At 44.5% G+C, this 24,365-nt stretch overlaps 1 protein-coding gene across 2 annotated transcripts in view; it reads right to left on the reverse strand.

Moving 5' to 3' along the window:
• The window catches only part of NAV2 (neuron navigator 2), a 118,094-nt gene that overhangs the window by 31,503 nt on the left and 62,226 nt on the right, over positions 1-24,365 (reverse strand). For both annotated transcript variants that reach the window (XM_012654387.1, XM_012654388.1), the window contains 8 exons: positions 24,142-24,330; positions 18,120-18,172; positions 12,930-12,953; positions 12,741-12,815; positions 7,486-7,569; positions 6,995-7,106; positions 5,539-5,684; positions 2,627-2,799 (listed from right to left, as the gene is read on the reverse strand). In XM_012654387.1, the coding sequence (XP_012509841.1) occupies positions 2,627-2,799; positions 5,539-5,684; positions 6,995-7,106; positions 7,486-7,569; positions 12,741-12,815; positions 12,930-12,953; positions 18,120-18,172; positions 24,142-24,330 (856 nt within the window). The remainder of the gene's footprint in view (positions 1-2,626; positions 2,800-5,538; positions 5,685-6,994; positions 7,107-7,485; positions 7,570-12,740; positions 12,816-12,929; positions 12,954-18,119; positions 18,173-24,141; positions 24,331-24,365) is intronic.

Raw genomic sequence — 24,365 nt, forward strand, 5'->3', positions numbered from 1 at the left:
TCCAAATTCTCCCCCGTCTGCCCAGGACACACGCAATCATATGCACATTCACTTCAAAGCATTACGTGTTCCAGCGAGGCCCTGCCTATGTCTGTGGCCTCCTTTCCCTCCATGGGGAAGCCCTGCTGGCCATCCCTCTCCTTCTCAGACACAAGAAGCCCGTCTCCACATTAGGTTCCTTACATTCGTTCTTTCTTGGGTTAGGAAGGCTGCCCTGCTCGTTGGGAGGCTGGAGTCGTAGAGGCTGCTATGTGGTCACCAAAGCCCACTTCTATCTTCACTTCCTCCCCTGCAGGTGGTACAGCCCTGGGTCCTGCTCAGTGGACTGTGGGAAGAGGTGATGTGTGTGCCTCTTCCAGGCCTGTTCCATAAATCCCTCCTGCAGGATCCTCTGCCCTCTCCGCCCTACCCCGCCTATTGGCTGGGCCCAGAGTGCTGAGCAGAGGACTGGGGCCCCGTGGACAGCAGGAACCTCAGTGTCTACATGGCCACAGGGCAGGCTGCCTGCTGACTAGGAATATCTGCACTGGGTTTGCAGTGAGCCAGAAATAAACAGTCATTGGCAAAGCCACTGAGCTTTGGGCTGAGTTTGTTACAGCAGCTAATGTTACTGACCAGAACTAACTCAGTGGTTCCTTCCGCCATGCAGATCTCAGCTGAACTGTCACCTCCTCAGAGGGGCCTTTTCTGACCACCCCATCTAAGGTTGCTACCAAGGTATTCTGCAGTCCAGCACTATTTTAATTCACAGCATTAACACTTAGCAACATCTGATTTTTCTAGTTTCTTTGGGATTTAACATCCATTTCCCTGCCTGGTGTACCGGGTCGATCAGAGTGGGGACTTTACTGTCTTGTAGACTGTTGTCACCAGACCTGAGTACGGTGCCTGCACAGAGCGGAGCTCAGGAGCACCGTGTCATGTCTCCACTAGTCCCTAGTCTCCAAGGGCTGGAGAATCTGGTCTCTTCAGAACACCTGGAACAGAGCTCTGCTCACACAGCTCGCTAGACCAAAAGTTTAAATCAATAAATAAAGAGAGGATGAATTCCTTTTTCTCCTGGTCAGGAAACAAATAAGTTGGGATGTTCTGGGATGATGTATGTGTGAGAGTCACAGGCAACTTGTTTTTTTTGTGTGTGTGTATGAGATAGAGTCTCACTCTGTCACCCTGGCTAGAGTGCCGTGGCATCATCATAGCTCACAGCAACCTCAAACTCCTGGGCTCAACTGATCCTCCTGCCTCAGCCTCCCAAGTAGCTGGGACCACAGGGGCATGTCACCATGCCTGGCTGATTTTTATATATATATTTTTTTTGTAGAGACGGTGTCTTGTTCTTGCACAGGTTGTTCTCTAACTCCTGACCTCAAGCGATCCTCCCACTTTGGTCTCCCAGAGATTACAGGCGTGAGGCACCACACACAGTCTGCGAATTGCTCTTTATTTACTTCTCAGGTGCTCTACAGGTCTAATAGGACACACACTCTCAGTCATTCGTTTAATCCTTCACTCAAGAAAACACACGGTGCCGGAGCTGGGCATGCTGCAGTCCAGGGCCTCAGGGCTCCTCTTCCTTCTGCTGCTCAGATTGTCACATATACCCATCACAGAAAGCAGTATACATCCCTGTGGCCACCCTCTTACTAGGGTGCTCCTTAAGAGAACCTGATAATCTAATTAAGTGAAACGGAGACCCCGACAGGGCCATGTTTCACTAGTGGGAGGGGTTGCTCAAAAGCAGTGACCCTACACTCCGTTTCCTCTCTTCCATGCAGTTGGTATGGGACAAAGACCTGGCCTCTGCACAGGCTGGTCTTCCCTGCACTCCCTGTACCCATGTGGAAAGCCTCAGGACACCTATGCAAGCTGCTGTCTCCAGTGGGCTGGCTGGTTAAGAGGACTTAGGGTTAGCTCCGTAGACCTGGCTTCCTAAGAATGAAGATGGAACAGGAAGAAAGAAGCCCCAATGCACCGTATCCAACTTGGCCCGCCCAAGAATCCACTGCGGCAGACGTAATTAACCCCATTTTTACTAATGAGGAAACTGAAGTTTATACAGCCAAACGTCTGTTTCTAACCCTGTCTTAGTGGCTATTCTGACCACAACTACCACTCCCCTCTCTCCCCAGACACTGTCTCATCTCGCCGATAACTTTCCTTGCAGACTACTTGTGTTCCTGTTCTTTAATTCTAGGCCTGGTATACTATGGTCTCAAAAGGCATTCAGCCCTACTGGGCAGAGGCAGCCTTTCTCACTGCTACAGGAAGCAAGCACTGTTACACCCATTTACCTTGTTCAAGCCTCAGGATAGAATAAGCAGACAACCACCATTATCGGAATTTGACATATAAAGATATGTCAAAGAGAGGCTGAACAACTTGCTTAAGGCCAGCCAGCTAATTACAGACACTGACATCACCAGAACTAAAACCTAAATTTCCTTTCTCTTTCAACCTTCCCAGTCCTAAAGCGTGGAAAGAACATGCACACTCCTATAAAGGCAAAACATACAGGATCCCAAGGAGCAGATCTATCACAATGGGACTCCTCAACATGCCTACTTTCCAGAGTTCTTAGAGGCCGAACATGTCATTTGACTAGGGTCACCTTGACAGACAGACTTACAGAGAGTTGGAGTGAGAATTCCTCAGCAGCGGAGTGGAGCCCGTGGACCCGTTGTGCGGTAACTTCGGCGAGGAAGGCAGAGAGGAATCCGTCATCTCCTCGATGTCTGAATGAGAGGATGCCGACTTGGGGGACTTCTTCTTCCCGAAAGCTTGCTTGAAGGAGCTGCGTAACTGAACATACGAGACCGTCAGCCTCGCGGGGGCTGCAGCCAACGCTTAGGCCTTGGCAAAACAGGGACATGCACACAAAAAAGCAATTAGTTCTCCCGCATTTTCCCCCCACCAATGGAAAAGGTTCCCAACAGCTCTCTTGAATCAGTGCATTAAGGGAAGAAGAGTTATCTGGTGTTGACAGCTCAAAGGACTGAACCTGTGGGTAACATTCCATGCCTACTCTTGGTTCAAGACTAGATGCCAACAGCAAGACAGAGCCTGGCTCAGCGGATGGATGTCGGGAAGATGAGGTTACACAGCAACAAAGCAGGATGCTCAGACGTGGTGACGGATGCGGATGAAGTTAGTCATATCAATGGATGGGTTAGCTTGGTATCTGATATTAAAGTCAGTCTTGCTTACCTCATTTACCTGCCAGAGAAAACGCAAGCAAAAATGGGGAAAGGGGAGGAAAAAAGACAATTTTTAACAGATAAAGCCAGTGACAGGGAAAGCTTCGGACTTTCAGACACAACATGGCTAATAATAAACACCACACACAGAGGAGATTTCCAGGAGGGCAGGAGTTGTTAAACGCTTTGGGGGCATCTTCCTCCATTATGAAAGGAAGGGACTACAAGTAGGGAGTCCCCTACAATTCCAGTTCTCCCAGCTTTTCCCTGTCTGCTTGGAATGGCTGCCTCTCACCTTCCTCGCTTCTTACTCTTTTCTTGTCTCTTCTCAGTCATCTCTTTGTGCTTTAATTTGGGGGGAGGAGGCCTTCTTTTCTGAGCAATGCCAGCTTTACTGCTGCACTGGCCCCAGAGGGCTGCACGGCTCTTTGACTTATCTACTTAGGAATTCCTGCTGTCCTCACATATAAGAAGATAATCTAATAAGCAGGAAATTGGCCGTCTCATTTGTTACTCAAAAAATGGGCAGTCATTTTTAAGAAATTTATTAACTCTATTGGGAAAATGGAATTAGTATATTACTATTTCCCCAAACCATGAGATGGACCCGAAAATTCTAAGGAGAACGTCAAGGATGAAAGTGCAGTGTCTTCTCTGAATGCCATGACCCACATTTATTTTTCCAGGCCAAAAAAATAATGTTTCATCTTGGAAAAAAGGTCTTTTAAAAAGTAATTTCCTTTTTGTAAAGTCTCTTTTCCTCATGAAAATATATTCTAGGGGTTTTCTTAGCCATTGAGAAATTCAGAAAATGGGCCACTCTGAAAATCGATGAGATTTTTCTCCCATCAGTGTGTTTCATCCATAAACACTGCAGGCCCACCTTGTGGGCAAATCTAGATCCCATTTCTCTCCAACTTTCTCCTTCTGATCATATTTCCAGAGAGTAGTCACAGAAACAGAAGGATCAGACACACAAACTAGCAATTTACATCCCTGCCTCCACCTCCGGTAAAAAGCCAGGTAGAAGAGATGACAAAGATTAGACAGAATTAAGCTTTGGGATTAGCTGAGGAGGCCAGTTATTCCATGACTTTACTGATAACCAAAAGTTGTCTTAAAGCAACAAAAAACAAGTTTTATTTCTTGAATTGAAGAAGATGGATAACCACTATTTTTCATAGCAAATATTTCTCTCATCACGTTGATAATCAAATCGGACATTTATCACATATTAGAGAGAGCAACACAAGTTAATCCTCTCTGTTTAGTCATAGCAAATGTGTTGACTAAAAGCCATTAGTAACTTAAAGAAAAAAAAATTAATCAGAATGAGGAGAGGGTCACACTGAACTGGCCTTTTAGCTTGCTTCCAATGCAAATCATCAATGACTGAAATTACTATACCCCTAACTTCTCTATCGCCAGACCTCGCCACCCATCCAAGATAACACAAAATGAGTGAGAAGTGTACGGAATGAATGAGGACACTGAAGCTACTGTGGAAATGATGCCATCAGCACTAACAAACAGGGCCCTCTGACCACTGGCCGACTTCAGATCAACTTGGGATCTTCCTGCCCGAAGACAGGGAGCAGCAAATGTCCGTCAGAGCTCTGCAGCCTCAATGGCAAAACTATAAACTGAGGAGGGGATTGAGTAGGGTGAAATTTTCCCAGAAGGGTGAGAAAAACTGTTCAAGACACCATAGTGCAGAAATTCAAGTAGCTCATTGGGCCACATGGAGAAACACTGCAACAGAGACTGACTTTATTAAACTCACCATTATGAGGGTACAATCCCCAGTTTAGAACTACTCGCTAACTCCTAATGTTGACATTATGAAACTTTTATTTATAGGACATGGTCAAAAACTTTTCAAAGAGCAGGTTGGTTTGATGCTATCCTAGGCAATTATGTAAACAAACAGATAAAGATTATTGTTAACGATAGGATAACTAGCGATATAAGCTCAAAAAAGTACTTTGGAACTAATTGAAAAGAACCCACTTAAGAGTAACTTTGCTCTATTACCTGGAACTTTGTGGCCCACATATAATGAGAAAGAAATGACACATACACAAAATGAAAGATGAGTATGTCACGTAAAGTCTCATGAAAGATAAAAAACTACAGAGTGGTGATGATTTTACAAATTCTAGTGTTTTGCTGAGCATGACATTGATTTTACTAAGAACCTGTCCACAGACCATTTCCTCAGATCCACTACCAAAGGTCTGTGTTCTGCAGTTGAGAGCTGGCCTGGGCTTTATCTGGGGGGCTGCTGGTTCCGAGGCTGACTCTGTCGGTCAGTCCCCAGCAGAGTGTTTGCAGGCACACTCACCCAGTTCTTCCTCTTCTTTTTCTTTGAGTCACTCTCTATGTTGCTGCCCACGCTGGAGTGGCTGGTGGCGCTGTTGATGCTAGAGACGCTGTCGGAAGAGTGTTGCCGGCGGATGCGGAGGTCTGCAGACTGGGCGGAGCCGTTTCCTGGATGCCAAAGCAGGGGATATGAGCAGCTGCCAACCTAAGCCCTGTCCCCTATTGCGGGGAATGGCCCTGCCAGTGAAATCCACACACCCGAGCACGACTGTTTTCTACATAGACATCACCGCTGTTCCCCACTGCTGGTTTTAAGATCCTTGGGTAGGTGGGTGCTATGTCCTTTTCAGTCAACTCGATGAGATCTACCCTTCCTCACTTTACAAAACAGAAGTCAAGGGTGAACTAGTCAAGGCTTAGGGAGAATGTCCCCACCACCAGCTCGAGTGTGCCTGTGAACTGCAGCAGCAGTCACCTTCGTCATCAGCCCCTCCTCCGTTCTCGGGGTTCCTGCCGCAGTAGCCTTCCTGCAGCCCCCTGGCAGTGCCAAGCCCACATCGTCTCAGGGCCCCTCCCTGCGCTGTTCCTCGGCCTGGCTGCTCTTTTCCCTCAGCTCCTGCTAACCCTTCCCGTTTCAACTCTATCATCACTTTTTGAGAAGGCCCAAGAGCCAAAAGAACAGTGACCCTTAAGATGACTGACATCCGACAAAGTTTGCAGATGGTTTTCCTCCTGAGGACAGAACTATACCCAAAGCATGGGCTCTGAGGGCACCGGTTCCAGTGAGACAGACTCAGGTTCTCATCCCACTTCCGTTTCTTACTACTCCCTGACCTTAAGAAGTGACTCTCATCTCTGAAAACCAGTGTCCTCAACAGTATAATGAGGAAAGGCCCAGTATCACACAACGTGGGAAGAAAACAAGATAATAAATTAAATCATTGAAACACTTTAGCATGATGTTTAGAACACAGTAAGTGTTCCATAAATGCTATCGATATTGCTTGTATTAACGTTACTGTTAATATTGTTATTGCAGGAGGCAGCTCACCCGCACACCCACGTTCTTTCTGTTTACCCCAGCTAAGACACACAAGGACAAAGCAATCCACTCAGAAATGTTTTCCTGGACAAATAAGGGAGGAACTATTTCAGTTTAAACCACATATCAGCATGTAAATATAAAAGTGTTAATAAAATGAAGGGCTGTAAAACACTCTGACACTCTGCCAATAGAAACATATTTTCTTCCTTCTTTGAGATCCATCAGAGAAGAGGATGAGCTATGATAGTCATCTTCATAGAGGCCAGAAGTGGCCCAATTAAAGGCGTTTGCCTTCTAGGACCGGCACACCTGACACAGGGTTGAATTATCCAGCCACCTGCCCTCTAGCAGGGAGGTTGCATCATATACTGTCAGGGGAAGGCTCCTAAGGGCAGGCAGGTCGTCTTTCTGAAGACGGTTTCTCTTACTTTACCTTTGCAGTTGAGCTCTGGTGTGTTAATTACTCCATTTATAGCAGCCTGGGCAGCTGCGTTCTGTTTCTTCAGCAGCTCAATGGTTTTTCTTAACTCATTCAGTTCTGAATCCTGAAGAACAGAAAGAACTACTGGTCATCCTAAAACCATTCTGTGCAGAGTTCAACTTAGCTTCAATACGGGAGAGTAGGGAACACGGGAGTTCAACAAAACCTCTGACTCACACGCTCGTTGGATCGATTTCCAACAGGCATAAATGAACACAAAAGAAGTAGGAATGTGACTACAAGATTCATCATTGATGTCGTTATCATCATTCAATCTAAGCCACCTTTTCCCTCAACAGACCTACCTACTCCTTACAATTAAATTCTACAGTTTGGGAAGTACATTAAAATCTACACAGTGATCTGAAAGGAAAGAGAATGATATTTTTAGGTTTGTCGTCGACTCCAAGCAGGGAGGGAAGCGAGCCTCCTTTCTGCCTCACCTTCTGCTCAGCTGTCATGGTCAAACTCTGGAGCCTGATCGTCATGTTTCCAAGACTCTGTTCAAAGGCTGCCACGAGGTGAGCCTGGAGGGGGAAGACACAGCCTCAGTTCTGTTACCTTGCAAGGCAAGAGTGCCTAAAACACACTGGGTCTTAAAGACAGAAATGCTGTGGCTACCACTTAATCTAGCCTCTGTCTACTCCTGTAGGTTCCTCTTGAATCCCATTCCCTGCCTCCCTCTGGGATCCAGTTACTCCAGCATTGTACTTGCTCAAACATCCTAAGCACCTTCCCACCTTAGGGCCATCGTCCCTCCTTTCCCCTCTGCCTGGAATGCTCTTACCCCCAGTCCTCTCCTTGCCTAACTAATTTTCACATATCCACCTTGGGGGCTCTCAGCTTTTGCCTTCATGACACACCCGGACTGGGTTAGCTCCTCCATGTTCACTCTCGCAAGCACATTGCACTTCTATGTTTTGTGATTTCGTAGTTAAAAATATCCATAGTGTTATGGTTGTTGACTTATGTCTGCCTTCCCTACTACACTGCAGGATGATCTTTTGTTCACCAACTGCTAAGCTCATAGTAGAGGCTCACATCAAGTATGTTTGCAGAATGAATGAACAAAGTAGTTGGCATATTTTGCTTGTTATAATCCTGGTTAATGAAAAGCCAATGAAAGGCCCATCTGCTTCCTCCTTGGAGAAACCTTCCCTACTTCCCCCAGTGAGTTACCACTTTCCCACAGGCTCCCATGCACTTCTGTTAGAATATGACATCAGATGCATCATTATTTGATACATTACTAAGAAATTGTTTCAAGTGTTGCCAGTTATAATTTAATATGCATCCAATTTTCAGAGATTTTAAAATGTGAAAAAAAGAATACATATTAGAAATGAGAAATGTGGTATATTTCTTGCCTGCCCCCTTGTCTGTAACTTTATTCAAGGACAAGAGGTAACTTTGTGTCCCAACACTAAGCTTTCGCCTGGGATATAGAGTAGTAGTTGAAATGCTGGTTGACTGAATGAGGATCCTGGTCATGTCATTAAAATCAAGAATAAAGAATAGATGCTTTTTCAACAGTCATGCTAGGGAACTTCCAGCAATCAATTTAAGAATCTGTATTAGTGTTCTTGAATGTGAAGTTTCTATTTTAAGAGTCCAGATTCTTTTCTCCTTCCCTTTAAAATGTGGATCTACTTCCCATTTCTATAAAATATGCATACTGTAAAAAAATTGTAAGAAATAAAAAACGGAAGATAGTGTAGGCCAAGTTCTTAAGAGTTGGGGGGTACTGAAGGGGAAATGTGCCTAACGTGTTATTACAAATGGTCATCCTCAACACAGACAGCACTCTTTTTTCTCATTTTTTAAATAATTATTGAGATATACCATAAAATTCACCTTTTTTATAGAAAAAAAAAATCTGTTAGCCAGCCAGGATCTTCTAACCTCCAAACTGTACTTGTATAAATGGAATAGTGGCATGTCCCATTGTTAGAGGCATTTGAGCAGATGAAATGGACCACCACACTGTACATTTGATGAAGATTAACATCACATCTACCTTGTTCACACCTGTATCCTTACTGGTGGCACAAAGCAGCCACTCCATAAATGAGTGTTGGATGAGGACATAAAGGACTGAAAAGAAAAGCACTTAGATGAAGGAGGCAGTGTGGCACAGGGGAAGGGAACAGGATATAGAGTTGTGGGTCTTCAGCTCTCATTCTAGTTCCTTTTGATTGCTCGTGATGCTGAGCAAGTCATCTAATCCTCCTGGCCTCGGCTTCTTCTTCATCTATGAAATGGGAACAATATCTATTTTTCCCCCATGGTTATTTTGAGCACTAAATGAAACAAAACAGGTGAGAATGGTCTATAGACCACTGCGGAACTGCAAAACACAGGAATGAATGGATACTTGTGGGGAAGGAAAGACGTTTGGGAATGAGAAAGTAACATAAGAAACTAAGGCCGGGCACGGTGGCTCATGCCTGTGATCCTAGTACTCTGGAAGGCCAAGGTGGGAGGATCGCTCAAGGTCAGGAGTTCGAGACCAGCCTGAGCAAGAGCGAGACCCCATCTCTACTAAAAACTAGAAAGAAACGATCTGGACAACTAAAATATATATATATATATATATATATATATATATAAATTAGCCAGGCATGTTGGCGCATGCCTGTAGTCCCAGCTACTCAGGAGGCTGAGGCAGAAGGATCGCTTGAGCCCAGGAGTGTGAGGTTGCTGTGAGTTAGGCTGACGCCACGGCACTCTAGCCCAGGCAACAGAGCAAGACTCTGTCTCAAAAAAAAAAAAAAAAAAAGAAACCGAGAGAGGAGTCATAGTCCCCGAGAACACAGGTGAAGGGAGTGAGAGTAGACACACAGAGGATGACGAGGAGACAAGGGGAAGAGCCAGCAGAGGATACTTGGGTGGAATCCTAGGAGAAGTGAGATTGGATCTTATTAGAAAATTCTAAAGGAAAAGATGACTGATGCACACAGTGAAGGATAAAGTGGGATAAGAATGGGAGAGCCTTCGTCCTGGGCTGTGAGAAAGGTCAGTGACATTTCAATCTAGGGAGGGTGAATAGAGGCCTGTTACCAGACTTCTTTACGTAGGGATGGTTGAGGCTAAGACATCTCTAGGATCAACTGTTGGCAGGGAGCAGGACCACTCGTAGTATTAAGTGGAATAGCTAGTTTCTTTCTGACTGCACCATCTTTCTTATTAAAAATGGAGAAAATGCCTCTGCATTTTAAAATAAAGAGATATGCTTTGGTTTGTCCTGGAGAGCGTGGCAAAATCAAAGCCAATCAATTCAAGACAGTCACATAGTTGATGAAGGAAACAGTCCAGGGCACGAATACCTAAAAGAATGTTTGCTATCTTTACACTGCAAAAGAATGACAAAGTTAAATTTAAATGACTAAATTTCCATTTATTTCAGTTCTGTGTTTGATGATTGCCACCCTTGATTCAGTTGTGGGCATTCATATTTTTTTTTTCATTCATATTTTCTATTTAATTAAAAACAAAAACAAAAACCTGACTCCACGAAGACTGCTATTGAGAAAGTGTTTTTGCAAGCTCAAAAAGAAACCACATTTGCTCTGAAGAACCAGTGGATCTCATTTTTCTGGCAAGCAAAAGGGCTGCCTTTGTGTCATAAGCACAATTATGAAAATACGGGTCAGAGAGGCTGTCATGAGCGTGGCTCAGAGACACACAACAGCCTTCTCATCAAACACCATCCTTACATTCCCAGGGAAAACAAACATGAGTGGTATAAAAACACCCAGAGAAGGTGGCTTTGAGTAGTTTGTCCTAGAAAAACAAACACAGCTTGGTCTGTGAGAAAAATGGCAGACAATAAAACATGTTAGCACTGCCGGTGGTGTGTGGCAAGACTAAATATTTACTTTAAAACAATACAAGATTCAATGGCTTTTATGAGTAGCAAAACACACTTCTGGAATAAAAGCGGGGATCTCACTCTGACTCTTCTAGAACAGAGAGTAGAGTTCCAAATGGCCCAGCGAAAGGCTCCTTGTGCAACATGAGGTCAGTGGGGGAATTAACCCAAGTTCACTGATAAGTAAGTTAACTACCACTTGAGGATTAGTAAAGGGCAGCAATCGGCAGCTGCAATTCTTAACTAGGAGAGTAGCTCACAATCACTGGGGAGGAGTCAAACCTCATGTGGTGGATGATGCCCTGAAGACCCTGGCTCTTTGGGCCCAGAGTTTGTTCTGGATTCAAATGCACACATCTGGTTCTCTAGATGAAGAATCTACCCATAGAATATCTCAGCTGTTTTTTGGAATAGGATCTAAGCCTCAGAATTCATTGTCACATCAATTTCTGAAGTTCTTTTGATAGCATTACTGATGGCAGAAGAGGTAAGGAAAAATAAAGAATCATAAGCCACAGAGTGGCCTAGTATGTTAGGGGGTTTGGAAAAAAAACAAAGATTTCCAGAAATGTAAGAGAACTCAGGAGACTGACTAATGATGAGGGCTGCTACCAGTGACTGAGCGTGCAGTAAGGCCAAGCGCTGTGCTAGGTAATTCATGTGCAGACCTTTCCCTGAGTCGACTCAGGCTCAAGCTGGGAATGCCAGAGTAAAAACTCCAGGTAAATGATTATTTGGAATATTGACTCCTGGTCAAAGGATAAGCTTTTGAAGTTGCTTTCCATTTTAACAGCATGTTGCAGTCAAGCAGGCTGCTTTCTGACAGGTTTGAACACATTTATCTGTGGGCTGAGGATGGGTTGTGAACTAACTCCTAGACAGGAAGCCTTGCCTCAGAGGTGTCTCAGCACCTTCTGAGACCACAGGCGTTTGCCTTCTGAGCTCCTGCCTTCAGCTGGCCACAGCTCTGCAGAAGGGCTCCTTATCAGACTGGGCCGAGGAGGCAGGAGACCTCCGCCTCTGCTCTGACCCGTCTGAACCTATATCCACACTATAGTCAAGCAAACGAGCACCCCACTGCTTGCTTACAAGTCACTCATAGGGCTCTACTAACTTCAGGAGGAAGTCCAAACTCTCAGCCTAACAGCCCAGACACTGTGTGATCTGACTCTTGCCTTTGTCCAATGGCTTCGTCTTCCTCACTTCCTTCTCCTCTCACCCCTACCTCTCCTCCACATCCAAGCCATAGATTCTAATTATACCAAGCTCCTGCACCAGACTGAATGCTAAGAAGTCAGTGACTGTGCTTGCTTTGGTGTTGCACCCACAGCGCCTGGGGCATAGCTGGCACTCAAACCGTGTTAACTGAATGCTGGTTGGCAGCGTTTCCTGAACACGTAATGGTGCATATTATAATGACAGAGCAGCTGGCTGTTTATTGTGGAGCCCCAAATTTCTTTTTTTCCCTTCCTTTCCTTTTTCACTTTTGTTTTTTTCCCCCTAAGATCAGAATTTTCAGAAAGGGAAAGGGGGGAGAAATTAACATTTTAATGAGCACTTAATACATCGCAAGCACTGATCACAGGACAGCTCTGAGAGCTTTATCGCCTTCATTACAGAGATGAGCAAATTCAGTCTGAGAGGCTAACGAATTTACACGAAGCCAGTTAGTGTCAGAGCTGACATTTGCACCCATGAAGCTATAGCCCGTGTCCTTTTTATTGCACTGTGCTGCTTCTGGGCGTTCAGAAACAGGAGGCCTGGAGACAATGCTCAGATGCAGGAACATGCCTTCCCTTCCATGGCTACCGCCCTGTCTGTACTTACATTTGCTGTCAGCTGGGTGGTCAGAGCTGAAACCTTCTCCTGGGAGGCATCTAGTTCCCGCCGCAGTTTACGAATCTAAAGATGACAAAGGACAGAGTTACTTGCTTTGGGAGTCCATTTCCAGGTTGAGTTGGGTAAAACAATCCACAATAATGAAAGAGGAAGTCCAACCGGCAAACTGTTTCTTACCTCTGACTGGCATTTTTCTTCTGGCTATAAAGAAAACATAAGGGAAATTAGAAGAGTTGAGGAAGAAAGAACAGTGCAGTCCAGCTCATAGGGAACAACCATATTTGGATACTTGCAACAGTTTGGAAGATTTATTAGTTTCTTTTCTGGTGTGTTTCTTGGGATAAACTGGTTCAATTAAACTGACCCAACAGAAAGGCCAAATATAAAGAGTATATTACTTTTAAAAATTAGGAAGAATTAGAACACCACTCCATACTTCGGTTGTTAAGGAGCCATCCTGCATCCCAGGTGGAGACGGTGACAAGGTAAGGCACTCAGGAGACGTATGTGATGAGAAGGGTATGAGCCAGATTTAGCAATTTACAGGATGCCCAGTTAAATTTGAATATTTTTAAGTCTAAGTAAATCCCATGCAATATTGGGGACATACTTATACTAAGAAATTATTTGTCGTTAATCTGAATTTCACAAATTTAATTGGGTGTTCTGTATTTTATCTGGCACTCCTATCTAGGGAGCAAGGAAGACTGCTCTTATATTAATTCTGCTTCATTTTATCCCTCCCTGTCACCTCCTTAGGGCACTACAGTGGGAACAGCAGCAGGGCAGAAAGGCCTCAAAGTCAGGAAGGCTGGGGAAGCCCCTATTGGCCAACCTGGTAACTCCACGGGTTGTCAGGATAAATGTGACCTTCATCTTCCTGTTGCCCCACATTAAGTCTCCCAGTTACCTGTGATCCTGGGAAGTAAGGGTTCATCTTGTTGCCCCTTTCAGTGGCAGAGCCTTCCATGTTGGCTCTGTGTCTGAAGTGACACAGGTACCTGCCAGGCAGAAACTCTGAGACTATCTCTTCCCCTAGGGGGAACCCACATGGGTGGTGGGACCCTGCTGCAGAAGGAACCTTTCTTTTCTTCTCCTCTGGTTCCCATGGGGGCCTATAAAGAAGCACCCACCCCACTTCCTGGAAATGTGGCAGGGTTCCTGACTTCTCTCCACCCACCACTCCAATGTTCCTGGGGTGAAGGAGTGATCTGGAAACCAGTTAGGTGAGTGAACAACAGTAAGGACCCTATTTTGTCCTGGGGTCTTCAACAAGTGTCCTAATCCAATTTCACCAGCAATAAACCCATTATTTTTAAAAATCAGCATTTGATTTTTAGTGTGTAAGTATCTTCTTTTCTAGCAGTTCAGAACGCAAAGGGGTATGATTCATTAGAACCCGTGGACCCTGCACCCACCAGCTGAGCAGGTGGACAGATGCTTCCTGTCTCATCTCCACCCCGAACTCCCCACTGCCCTTCCTCCTGATCCTGTCCTGGAGGGTGGAGCCCCCACCCTCCAGGCTGGCTACTAACAGCAGCAACTAATTTTTAAATACATGTGGACTAATCATTTAATCCTTGCAGTAACCCCATAAAGTAGGTTTGTTTGTATTCCTTCCGAGGTTCAAAGAGGTAAAGTGTCTTGCCTAAAGTCACAATCTCTTTATCTAAGAAATGCTTTCAGAAGGTTGGAAGATGTTCTCAGGGCTCACTCTTCCTTCCCAGGTAATGCTCATGCATCCCTCTTTGTCTGTCTGTCCATCCATCCATCCCACCACCACCACCTGTCAAGTATTTATTGATTTCCTACTATGTGCCAGGCACTGTTTTAAGAAACTGGGATACAGCCGTGAACATGACCAGGTCCCTGACCTCGTGTTGCTTATATTCTGGTAATAATAACTAGCACTTACTGAATGCTTATCATGTGCCAGACTGTTCCAACTACTTTACATTCATTATTCATTTAATCTTTATAACAATCCTTAGCGTAAGTACTAATACTTTCACTTTCTGTTTTGCATATGAGGAAACTGAGGCACAGAGAGGTTAAATAGTTTGCCCAGGGTTGCAGCTGGTTAAGTGGCAACCTACATTCTCAGAGAAGGCACATGTGAGGACGGTTGGGATTGCATCCAAGGTAGTCTGGCTCCAAAGCCTATGATCTTAATCAGTACGTTCTCCTGTTCTTTTATGATAGCTACATTCTTATAGAGGCTTTCCAGAAAGAAGGCCCCTGACTCCTGAGTCTCCTCCAAAGAAGAAAAGTTAATGGTGAGAATGCTACAGCTATCTAACATTTGGGAGGCTGGTGGAGGCCCGTTAGCAGGCTGAAACATCCATATAGGACCAATTCTACTTCTAAACACTTCCATGGGCAGTCCTTCCCCATGACTCTGCCACTGTCTGCCACTGTGCCCACCTGTGTCTGGGGTTTGGCCCCCATTACCAACAGCGGCCAGGAGAAATCATGTCCTCTGCATCTTTCCCCCAGCTGCTGCTGTTCTTCCGCACATCTGGGAACACTATGTGAAGCTGTGGGTCTCCTTCCGTTCAGCAGTTCCCCCTGGTAACTCAACTGCTCTCTACCAACCAAGGAAGCAGGTCTGATGCCACATGTGGCCTCTTAGATTTTCTCTACTCCAAGTCCATGACTTTTCTATGGCAATTATTTAGCATCATGTAATTCTTTCATTTGTAATTAAAACTGTGGGCAAATTTTAGGCAGAATGAGCATTCTTGAATATCCAAGAATTACAGAGATTTCAAGGAAGGAAGCTACTGTCATCCAATAAGAGCCTTTAAAACTCTCAGCTATCAAGCAAGCTCCTTGTTCCGAGTCTTTGGCAACTTAAGAGACTGCTAAGATCTCTTTTTAGACAACAAACAAGAACTTGTTCACATTAACATTTACGAAGGTGCCTGGGGATGTGTTTCAGAATTTCATCATTACCAAGAAGCTAATAACAGGTAAGGGACCATGCCTCAGTGCCAGGTGGTAGCAGAGTCTAGCCAGACTTGCAGTTTTTCTTGAAATTAGTAGACTACTCTAGCATGAAAACATTCAAATGTTAGGCTATTTTTTTTTTTTAAAGTCTGCAAAAGCAACCTAAATTCTCAGAGAAGGCACATGTAAGGACAGCAAATGGGAACCTCTGACTCCATGACTCAGAGAATGTCAGAGATCATGGAGGACTGGGAAGGTCACCTCGCTCAGCTTCCTGACGCAGAGGGAAAACTGAGAGACACCCAGAATAACAAGGTGATTTGTCGAAAGACACATGGTAAAAAAAAAAACTAAGATCAGACCACAGGTCTCTTGCTATCCAGATAAACATGTAATTAAAAATTATTATTATTAGGTCTTTGGTAATTTGTTGAATTTATGTCAACTCAGAAAGGACAATTTCAAATTTCATGAAAGCACCATCTTCATGTCCACAGATCCAGAACAGCAGCTACTAGAAGAGAGCCTTTTGCTGCAAGAGCTTCCAGTGGTGGGTGTGAAGGGGCTGGCCCAGGAATTGAAGGTGACTGTCTCTTAGATCAGAATACTCACGGGGAAGGAAGCTTATGCACTTTCCCTCCAAGGCTGGCCAATGCAGGCCAGACACCCAGTTTTTACTCTCCTGAGAAGGGACCACATTCCCTTCTGTGTGGACAGGAACCCCTGGGAACGCCACAGGGAAAACACAGGGCTGGGGCACCGAGACATCTGCTATTCTGCTCTACACCAAACAACAGGGTCCCACGTCCCTAGGTGTTCTCTGGTGTCTCTGGCTCCCTCTTTCAGGGGCAGGCTCCTTTCTCTCCTAAACCACATCCTTGGTGATCAGTCCAGAGCCTGACATTTACATGTTGCCAGTAAATATTGCTGAAAAAGTGAATTTAGGTTTGAAGTCCCATCCTTGGAACCTATACCTCAGAGTTTCATTCTAGAAGAAAGAACTTAGTTTACCTGCTGGCTGACAACTGGAAGGCCATCTCTATGCTCTCTTAGTAGATTAATGGCTTAAATAACTTCTCCCCAAGGTACTCTATATAAAACCTTTAAAAGGAAAGCCAGGACTTGGTCATGAAACATCAGCGAAGATGACTAGCTTGAGCAAAGAGGAATTTTGGAGTTGGTGGGATGTGGTGGATAGGAATAGAAGCAAGAGTTTCTAGGTCCTTCAAACCCAACCATGTTAGCAATCACTAAAGTCTGTTTGTTATAAGCCTAAGAAAGAACAATCAGGCCCTGGTCTCTTTAACTTGATTGTCGGATGGACTCTTATTTTCAAGGGACTATATATAGTTTACCCTGCTGTCTAGCCCAGAAACCTGGCATTATCAAAACCTAAATTATTAAAACATTTGTTTCCATGGAATTAAGAGGTAAATAATTTCCAATTCACAATTACTGAACAAATCCAATAGTACAGAAAATCCAAATGTATTTGGTTACATTTGGCTTTTGTTCAATAGACCTCTCATTGACAATGGCTAGCATTCAGGAGTGCTTACTCTGAGCTGTGTGTACTATATTCATTGCTTTATATGCATTTTCTTAATTTCTTTCAAACCTATTTTTTGAACACTTACTATGTGCTAGGCACTGTTCTTGGCACCAGGAATAAAAACAAAAAGTCCTTGTCCTCAAGGACTTTATACTTTAGTGAAATATAACCTTTATAACATTTAATCCTTATTACAGCTCTATAAGGTAGGAACTGCTATCATTTCTACTTTACAGATAAAGAAACTGAGGCAGACAGAAGAGTAATAAATTGCACAAGGCCTTTCTTTTCCAAGTCTGCCAGCAGGTGGCCAACGCATCTCACACATTCTAACTAGTTACCACCCAAAGCACAATGCCACTTTAATAAAGCAGCCAGTTCCTGATTTTTTAGGTTGGTACATTAATAGCTGTTTGTGAATTTCAAATCTTGTTCTCTAATTAATTGATCTCCTTATAATGGAAATGCTCTCTCTAGGAGAAATGTTCATATTTTATTCTTGACACGTTTAATAAAGCCGAGGTCTCCAGGTACCAGTCCGTGGCCTGTTAGGAACTGGGGTGCGCATCGCCGCCTGAGCTCTGCCTCCCCCCCACCTCCTGCCCCCACTCACTGCCCCGGCTGTCCGTGGAAAAATTGTCTTCCATGAAACTTAGGAACCGGGATGCACGGCAGGAGGTGAGCACGGGCAAGCGAGCAAAGCTTCATCTGTATTCACAGCAGCTCCCCATCACTCAGATCTCAACCCGACCCCTCCCACCCCCCAGTGGAAAAACTGTCTTCGGTCCCCTGGTGCTTGGGGGCTGCTATAATAAAGGAACCCTAGCTCTCACGATCACAGCCACACAGCACTGATTAATACTCACTGTAGAATAAATCGATGACGTGCTGGAAACCAGGGAGAGCGAGGATCCGTGAACTATTAAGAGAGAGAGGAAAAAAAGAAAAGAACAGCTGAATTGCACAGCTGGGTGTTATGGAACCAGAAAGTGGGGAGGGAAAGAAAAAATCAGCAATACAGGACACCAGCAGGCTTAGAATGACTTAATCTCACCTTGACCCAGCCTTTCTTGGTTTGGTGATAGGTCAGTGGCAAGTAAGGGATAATTGACAAACGAAGTCATTTTTCTATTACATTTTTTTTCTATAAACTTCCACATTTTTTTCTATCGAACAATATATGATTAGTGAACAAAAATTTTCAAGTACAGAGGAGTGTTAAGAAGCATATTCACTGTTATAACCTGCAGTGACTCACAATTCCATTACCTGGAGGCAACCTGTTACCGTTCCAGCATACTTTATTCTACCCTTTTTGCTAATGTATTCCTCTAGGGTTCAGATTGGGTTGCATGTAAATCTTACCCCACTAGCATCTGTCACTTGTACATGCAAAAAGATGAACTGATTATTTTGAACTCAAGAAGCTGCTGGCCACAGTCAGTTCACTCTAGATAACTGTGTAGCAGAATATTTGTTTAGAAAACATATCCATAGAACTATAGATTCTTTGATTTCTATCATGTCTAGAAAATGACAAGTGGTATCCTCTTTTGTTTCAGACCAACACTTTTTGACGAGAACCACACTCGTATACCATTAGCACTCCTTCCTGCCTTCAGCCAGTGGAGACACTTTTTATTTGTTTTAATTTTAAATCATAGTCTTTGCTAGGACTGCACATTCTAGCTGCCTTCTCTTTTTGGGAACTAAATTCTTTATTTTCTTGGTAATCTCTTGACAACCTGTTTGAAAGACAGAAATATTCTTGCGTTACCTACCTTTGCAGGCCTTTGAACTGGGCACAATTTTCTTGACCGTGGGTGGAATGCCTCTACTCCCACAGTGCGCTATGACCTACAGTCTGAAAGTGGGAGGCTGGAGAGTAACTTTCCACATGTGCTAAATGGCATTCACCTACCACCCAAGAAGTGAACTCATGTTGGATTAGCAGTTGGCAGAAGCTACCTGCCAATGAGATATCTGAGGAAAAACTCAGCCTAACACTCAGGCATCGTCTCTACTGTTTTTCCACTAAACCTTCCCTTCCCTCCCATTCTTCCTTTATATGTTCCTATCACACTACGGATCCTGCACTTCTCTCCCAAGCATGCCCTAGATAATACTCTCCCACCTCAGAGTCTTTGCCCATGCAGTTCTCTTTGTTTAGCATGCATCTAAATACTGCCTATCCGAATCAGATCTGCTCAAACAACACCTTCTCCATGGAGCCTGCCCTCATTTTCCCTGACTGCCACCTGGATGAGCTTCCTCCTTCCTCTGCACCCACAGAGCTCGGCTTGCCATTCCAGCCCTCTTCTCTGAAGCGGTCCCTACACTATCACTTACATCCACCCTTCTTAGCAAAGCCCTGAGCTCTAGATCTTTTCCTCCATCCATGACTAATCTGACTCATACCCATAAAAATCAGTTTAAGGTGTTAATGACCAATAATGGCTTTCAATGTTAATATGTCCACACATTAACAGAGGCTTCTAGCATCACAACCCAGGGGCCTGATGTTCCAAAGAGGTAAGTTACTTCAGCTCTACGACACAGACAACAGGGGAGGGATTATATTGGAGGCCAAGTTGGGTGAAGAGATGTGGGTAACATGCAACCACCCTTCAATCACACGTGCATGACTGCCCTGCCAGCGGCTGGCTCCAGCGGCCTGCACTGGGCTCCTGTATGGCATTCAGCTGCTAGAAAATGGAAGGTTTTTCTATTTCTACATCTTACACACATAAACTTGCTGACACAGTTTTAGCAACAACTCAGTGCAAACTTAGGGCCACAGGCAGAGAAGAACGCATCTGGCAGGCTTCAGGTGGAGGTAATTATTTTTCTCCTGTAATTAACTCCTCTCACTTGGTAAATAGCAATAGCAAGGCTGTGTTCCAAAGAAACAAATTCCCTGATTTCCAGAGTCAACCCCCAGATGAATGTGGCTTGCCTGAACCACTGCAGTTGGCCCTCCTTCAAGTGAATGGAGCCAAGTCAGAGCCCGGGTTATGCAGCGTGAATACTCTTGGAAAACAAAATGCGTATTGTAATTACAGAGCCAAAACAGCTAAAGCACGCCAGGTGATTTTCCTCCCTGTATCTGTACCTCCCAAACTTTTCAGCTACAAGGAGACACAGAGAATATCTAGGCCACCTCTGCCCCTGGGGAATCTGAAACTCAGAAAGGTTAAATGACTTGCTTAAGGTCACAAAGCAATTCAAGAATACCATCTGCTGACCAGAAGTCTGGAGACCACTCTGCCTTTGAGAGATCTGGGTTACTGGCTTTTGTTTTTTTTTTTATTTTAAAGCCTTTTGGTGTCTTTTAGAGTGGTTTCCTATTCCCTTCAAGCAATCTACATATAGGCACAAGCCAGGACTGACGTTTGAGAAGAAAGATGCTTTAGGTGGGGGTGGAACCACTAGATAGAATGAAACAACTGGGCATATTCCAGTCAATAAAGCAATCAAGTGCCTCTGACCCCCATCATCACAGAGAATTTGCAGGTAACAATCCCAGACTAGGCAGGAGTTTCCACCCTTAATTAACAAAAGAATAAATTAAGGCCAAAAGTGGTTAAGTGGTAAGCTCAAGCACACACAGCTGGTCAGAAGCAGAGAGAACAGAATCCAGGCCTCAGACTGTGGTTCTCGTTCCATAGCTGGGTACTGTGGAAGGAGCCAGGGAGAATGAGATGCAGTCCAGTGGCGAACAGACTGCCCTGCCTCTCAACCAGCAAAGGAAGCATAATAAAAACAGGGATGAAAGATCAGGGCTTGCCTCAAACAGGTTAAAACAAAACAAAACAAAACACCCCGGCTGAGCCCAATGTCAAGGTAGGGTTGAGTAGAAAGACAGAGGGCTGGGAATCAAAAGGCTTAGGACATTGTACTAGCTGCAGAAAGTCTTCAAGCCACTTCAGCCTCAATTGCACCATTAAAAGAAATGGGGGTGATAATGGCCCTTGGGGAGAAGGATGTAACATAACAATTATAACAATAGCTACCATTGATTGCGTACTTACAATCCACCCCCTTTCAAAGTTATTTGCTAAATGCTTTCCAGGATTTATCTCACCTAATCTTCACTTCAATCCTCTGAAGCAGGTACAATTATTTTCCATATTTTAGTGAGTAGGAAACAGGTTGAGCAGGGTCAAGTTCCTTCCCAGAGTCACATGGTTGCCAGAATTTGAATTGCAACTTTAAGTCAGGGGCTAGAAACACAGCAGAGCTGCAATACAAGCTTCCCTTATTAGAAAGCTGCTATGCTCTGCTCCTGTGGATTTCATATAAACTGATACGGTGGGGGTCTCTGTGTTTCAGATTGCACTGGCTCTTAGTGATGACTGGTGAAATCACGGGAGTTTTTCTCTCTAGACATCCGTTTTAAAAATGCCTCAAGCATCCTCCTAAATGTATGCTATTAAAGTTGACTTTAAGATTGCATAATGCATCTGATGGAAATTAATTTACCTGAAATAACTTTGAAAGGCTGCATCTGGGCCATGCCTGTGCCTAATCTACATATTTATGATTCCCACCTCCTTCAAAATGGAAAGTGCTAATTAAATTGCACAAAAACTTCACACAAACACTTGTGCTAATTCTTCCTAAATTTCTATTTTGCTGTATCGTACATAATACACCAAACATGAGATGTGAATTTTTCCCCAACTGTTTCTGCAGTGCTGGGAGTTTATAAATTCAAAAGAAAAAAAGGTCTTTACTCAAAGGAATTGAAAAAAAAACAACCTAATTACACAAGCCCTATTTTGTTTTTGTACTGTGATAGCCTTGGAAGAAATAAAATCCATCTGATGCCAAATTTCCCTAAAGATGAAAATATTATGTGTTCATAGTATATCGACAGCAGTCCCTACCCCTTCCCCCAAAGTTTGATTTTTACCCCTGTGCTTCAGTTCCACATCACCATGAATCATTAGGTTTACAAAAGTCTAGACACTGCTTATGGGCAAGCACTTTTTATCAATGTCATTTTGACATCCCAGATATTCAGCAGTTGTGCTGCCTGCCAGCTTGATTCCAGATGGAATAAATAAAAGCTATCTGACAATGATACTGTAATGGTCTCGGGCCTTTATGAGGCGAAGCGTGCTTGCCTGGACAAGTCTCAGGACTGAGTGTGGTTCACTCAGGTAGACACACGGCAGAGAAGATGAATCCAGCGCAGGGCAAGCTCCATGTGCAAGTCCTCATCAGGGAGGCTGGGAACCGCTCTGAGGCCATGCTTGGCCGGCACACCAACAAGAAAAAAGTTCAAGACAAACTGCCTCCTCCTCCACCTTAGGGTCATAATACGTCCTCTGCTATTACTGCTCTGAGTGGTTATAGCATTAATTTCTAGCTCTTAAATCTAGCAAAAACACTCTCAGTTACTCAGGCTCCTCCCCTCCTTAATCCTCTGTCCCAGCAAGTTCCCATATATGGATTCGCAGACTCGCCTCTGCTCACTGGAAGTCACTGCATGCTAATGATACATAAATCAGGGTGGAGAGTATAAGTCTCCAGGAAGATTTCAGGGGGCAACTGCTCTGTAACTAAATTCTTGAAAACTTTTGTTAAAAAGAACACAAGGCAAAAGCAGAAGCCTGTATCTTGTATTTTTCTCCCTTTGACCTGGGATTTCCTGAACAATCCTAAATTTGTTCTTTCCTGCCAGGAGGATGCTGGCCATATTTCCTCATTCTCGTAGGGACGGGGAAGCACCTATGGCTTGGCCTCCACATTCTGTTTTGTCATTGGTGAAAAAGGCACAACTAGAGGTATGGTCCTCAGCTTGGGCTCCATTTGATCCAAGAGTCCCCATCCTCTGGCTGGGGCCTCTGAGCTGCCAGGAAGCCAATGGTGAAGCTGTGTTTTGACAGCTATGTCATTATAGCTTTATAAGCTGCGTCATTACAGGCTATGACATGTAACAACATTATTATGTTAGCATTTATATGTGTTATCTCATTTAATTCTCATAATTCCATGCACTGAATACTATTATTATTCTCATTTTCTCAGTGACAAACCAGAGGCACAGCGAGGTGAAGCAACTTGTCCAAGATCATGTCCCTAAGAAGCAGTGGAGCTGGAGTTGAGACTCTGCTAGTCTGACTCAGTATTCTCAATCACTGGGTGATAAGCCTCCAATGTCCTATCAGCCCCATCTTTGGGGGGTCGGGGTGACATCCACCACAGCATTTTGAGAGCTTTCTCCCCTAACTCACACCTCAGGTGAAGGAACAAAGGGAAGGGGAAACGAAATGAGTTGTGGAAATGGCTCGCAAAATTGCCCACAGAACTTTTCTCTCACAATTCTGATGAAAATTAACAAAACATATTAATAAAAATCCAACCCCAAAAATATTCACAGTTAGCAACCAAAGAAAGAAAAGGGCATAACAGAACATAATAAACTTATGACACCGGTGTTTGAGAAAAGAGATAGAAAATTCTGGAACAGAGCAGAGAGGCGTGTCTGCCCAGCCCCCCAGAGCTACAGGAGTGTGTCGGCACAGGGAAGTGAGCTCTCCAGCAACTCCCTCTGCCAAGATGGGGAGCCAGTGTCTGAACCTCAAGATGGAGGCGCATGCCAAGAAGCTGTGGCCCAAGTCCAGGACAGAGGTGCCTAGAGCGGAACTCAGTCAGTATTACGGCTCATCAGTGTTTTTTCAGCAGCCTCTTCCCTAAAGTCCTGAAAGGTTAATTAAGGGCCAGACCTTACTACTGAGTGTTCCCCATCCCTGACCCCCAGAGTAGGTGGGAGAGTTGGAAGCACTTACAGGTGGGCTCTCAGGTCGATGAAGTGAACTGAGCACAGAAGACCATTAACCACACAGAGTAACCTGGGAGCTGGTGAGACTCCTTCCTTACCTTCTTCAAACCCATCCCGGAACGAGCCCGAACGGCTCATGGTTCTGCTCTTCTCATCCAGGGACATGGAGCTATTCCGGAAGCGGCTGTCCGTGTACGGATCATACTGCCCATCGGCATTGGACAGGCTGTGGGTCCTCAGCATGGCCGGGTTGGACAAGCTCATCTGGGTGACAGTGGTGGGACTCGCTGGAATGAAAGGAATGGAATCAAATGTTGGAAAT

Source organism: Propithecus coquereli, unplaced genomic scaffold (genome assembly GCF_000956105.1).
Source record: "Propithecus coquereli isolate 6110/MARCELLA unplaced genomic scaffold, Pcoq_1.0 Scaffold44, whole genome shotgun sequence".
Classification (NCBI taxonomy): domain Eukaryota; kingdom Metazoa; phylum Chordata; class Mammalia; order Primates; family Indriidae; genus Propithecus; species Propithecus coquereli.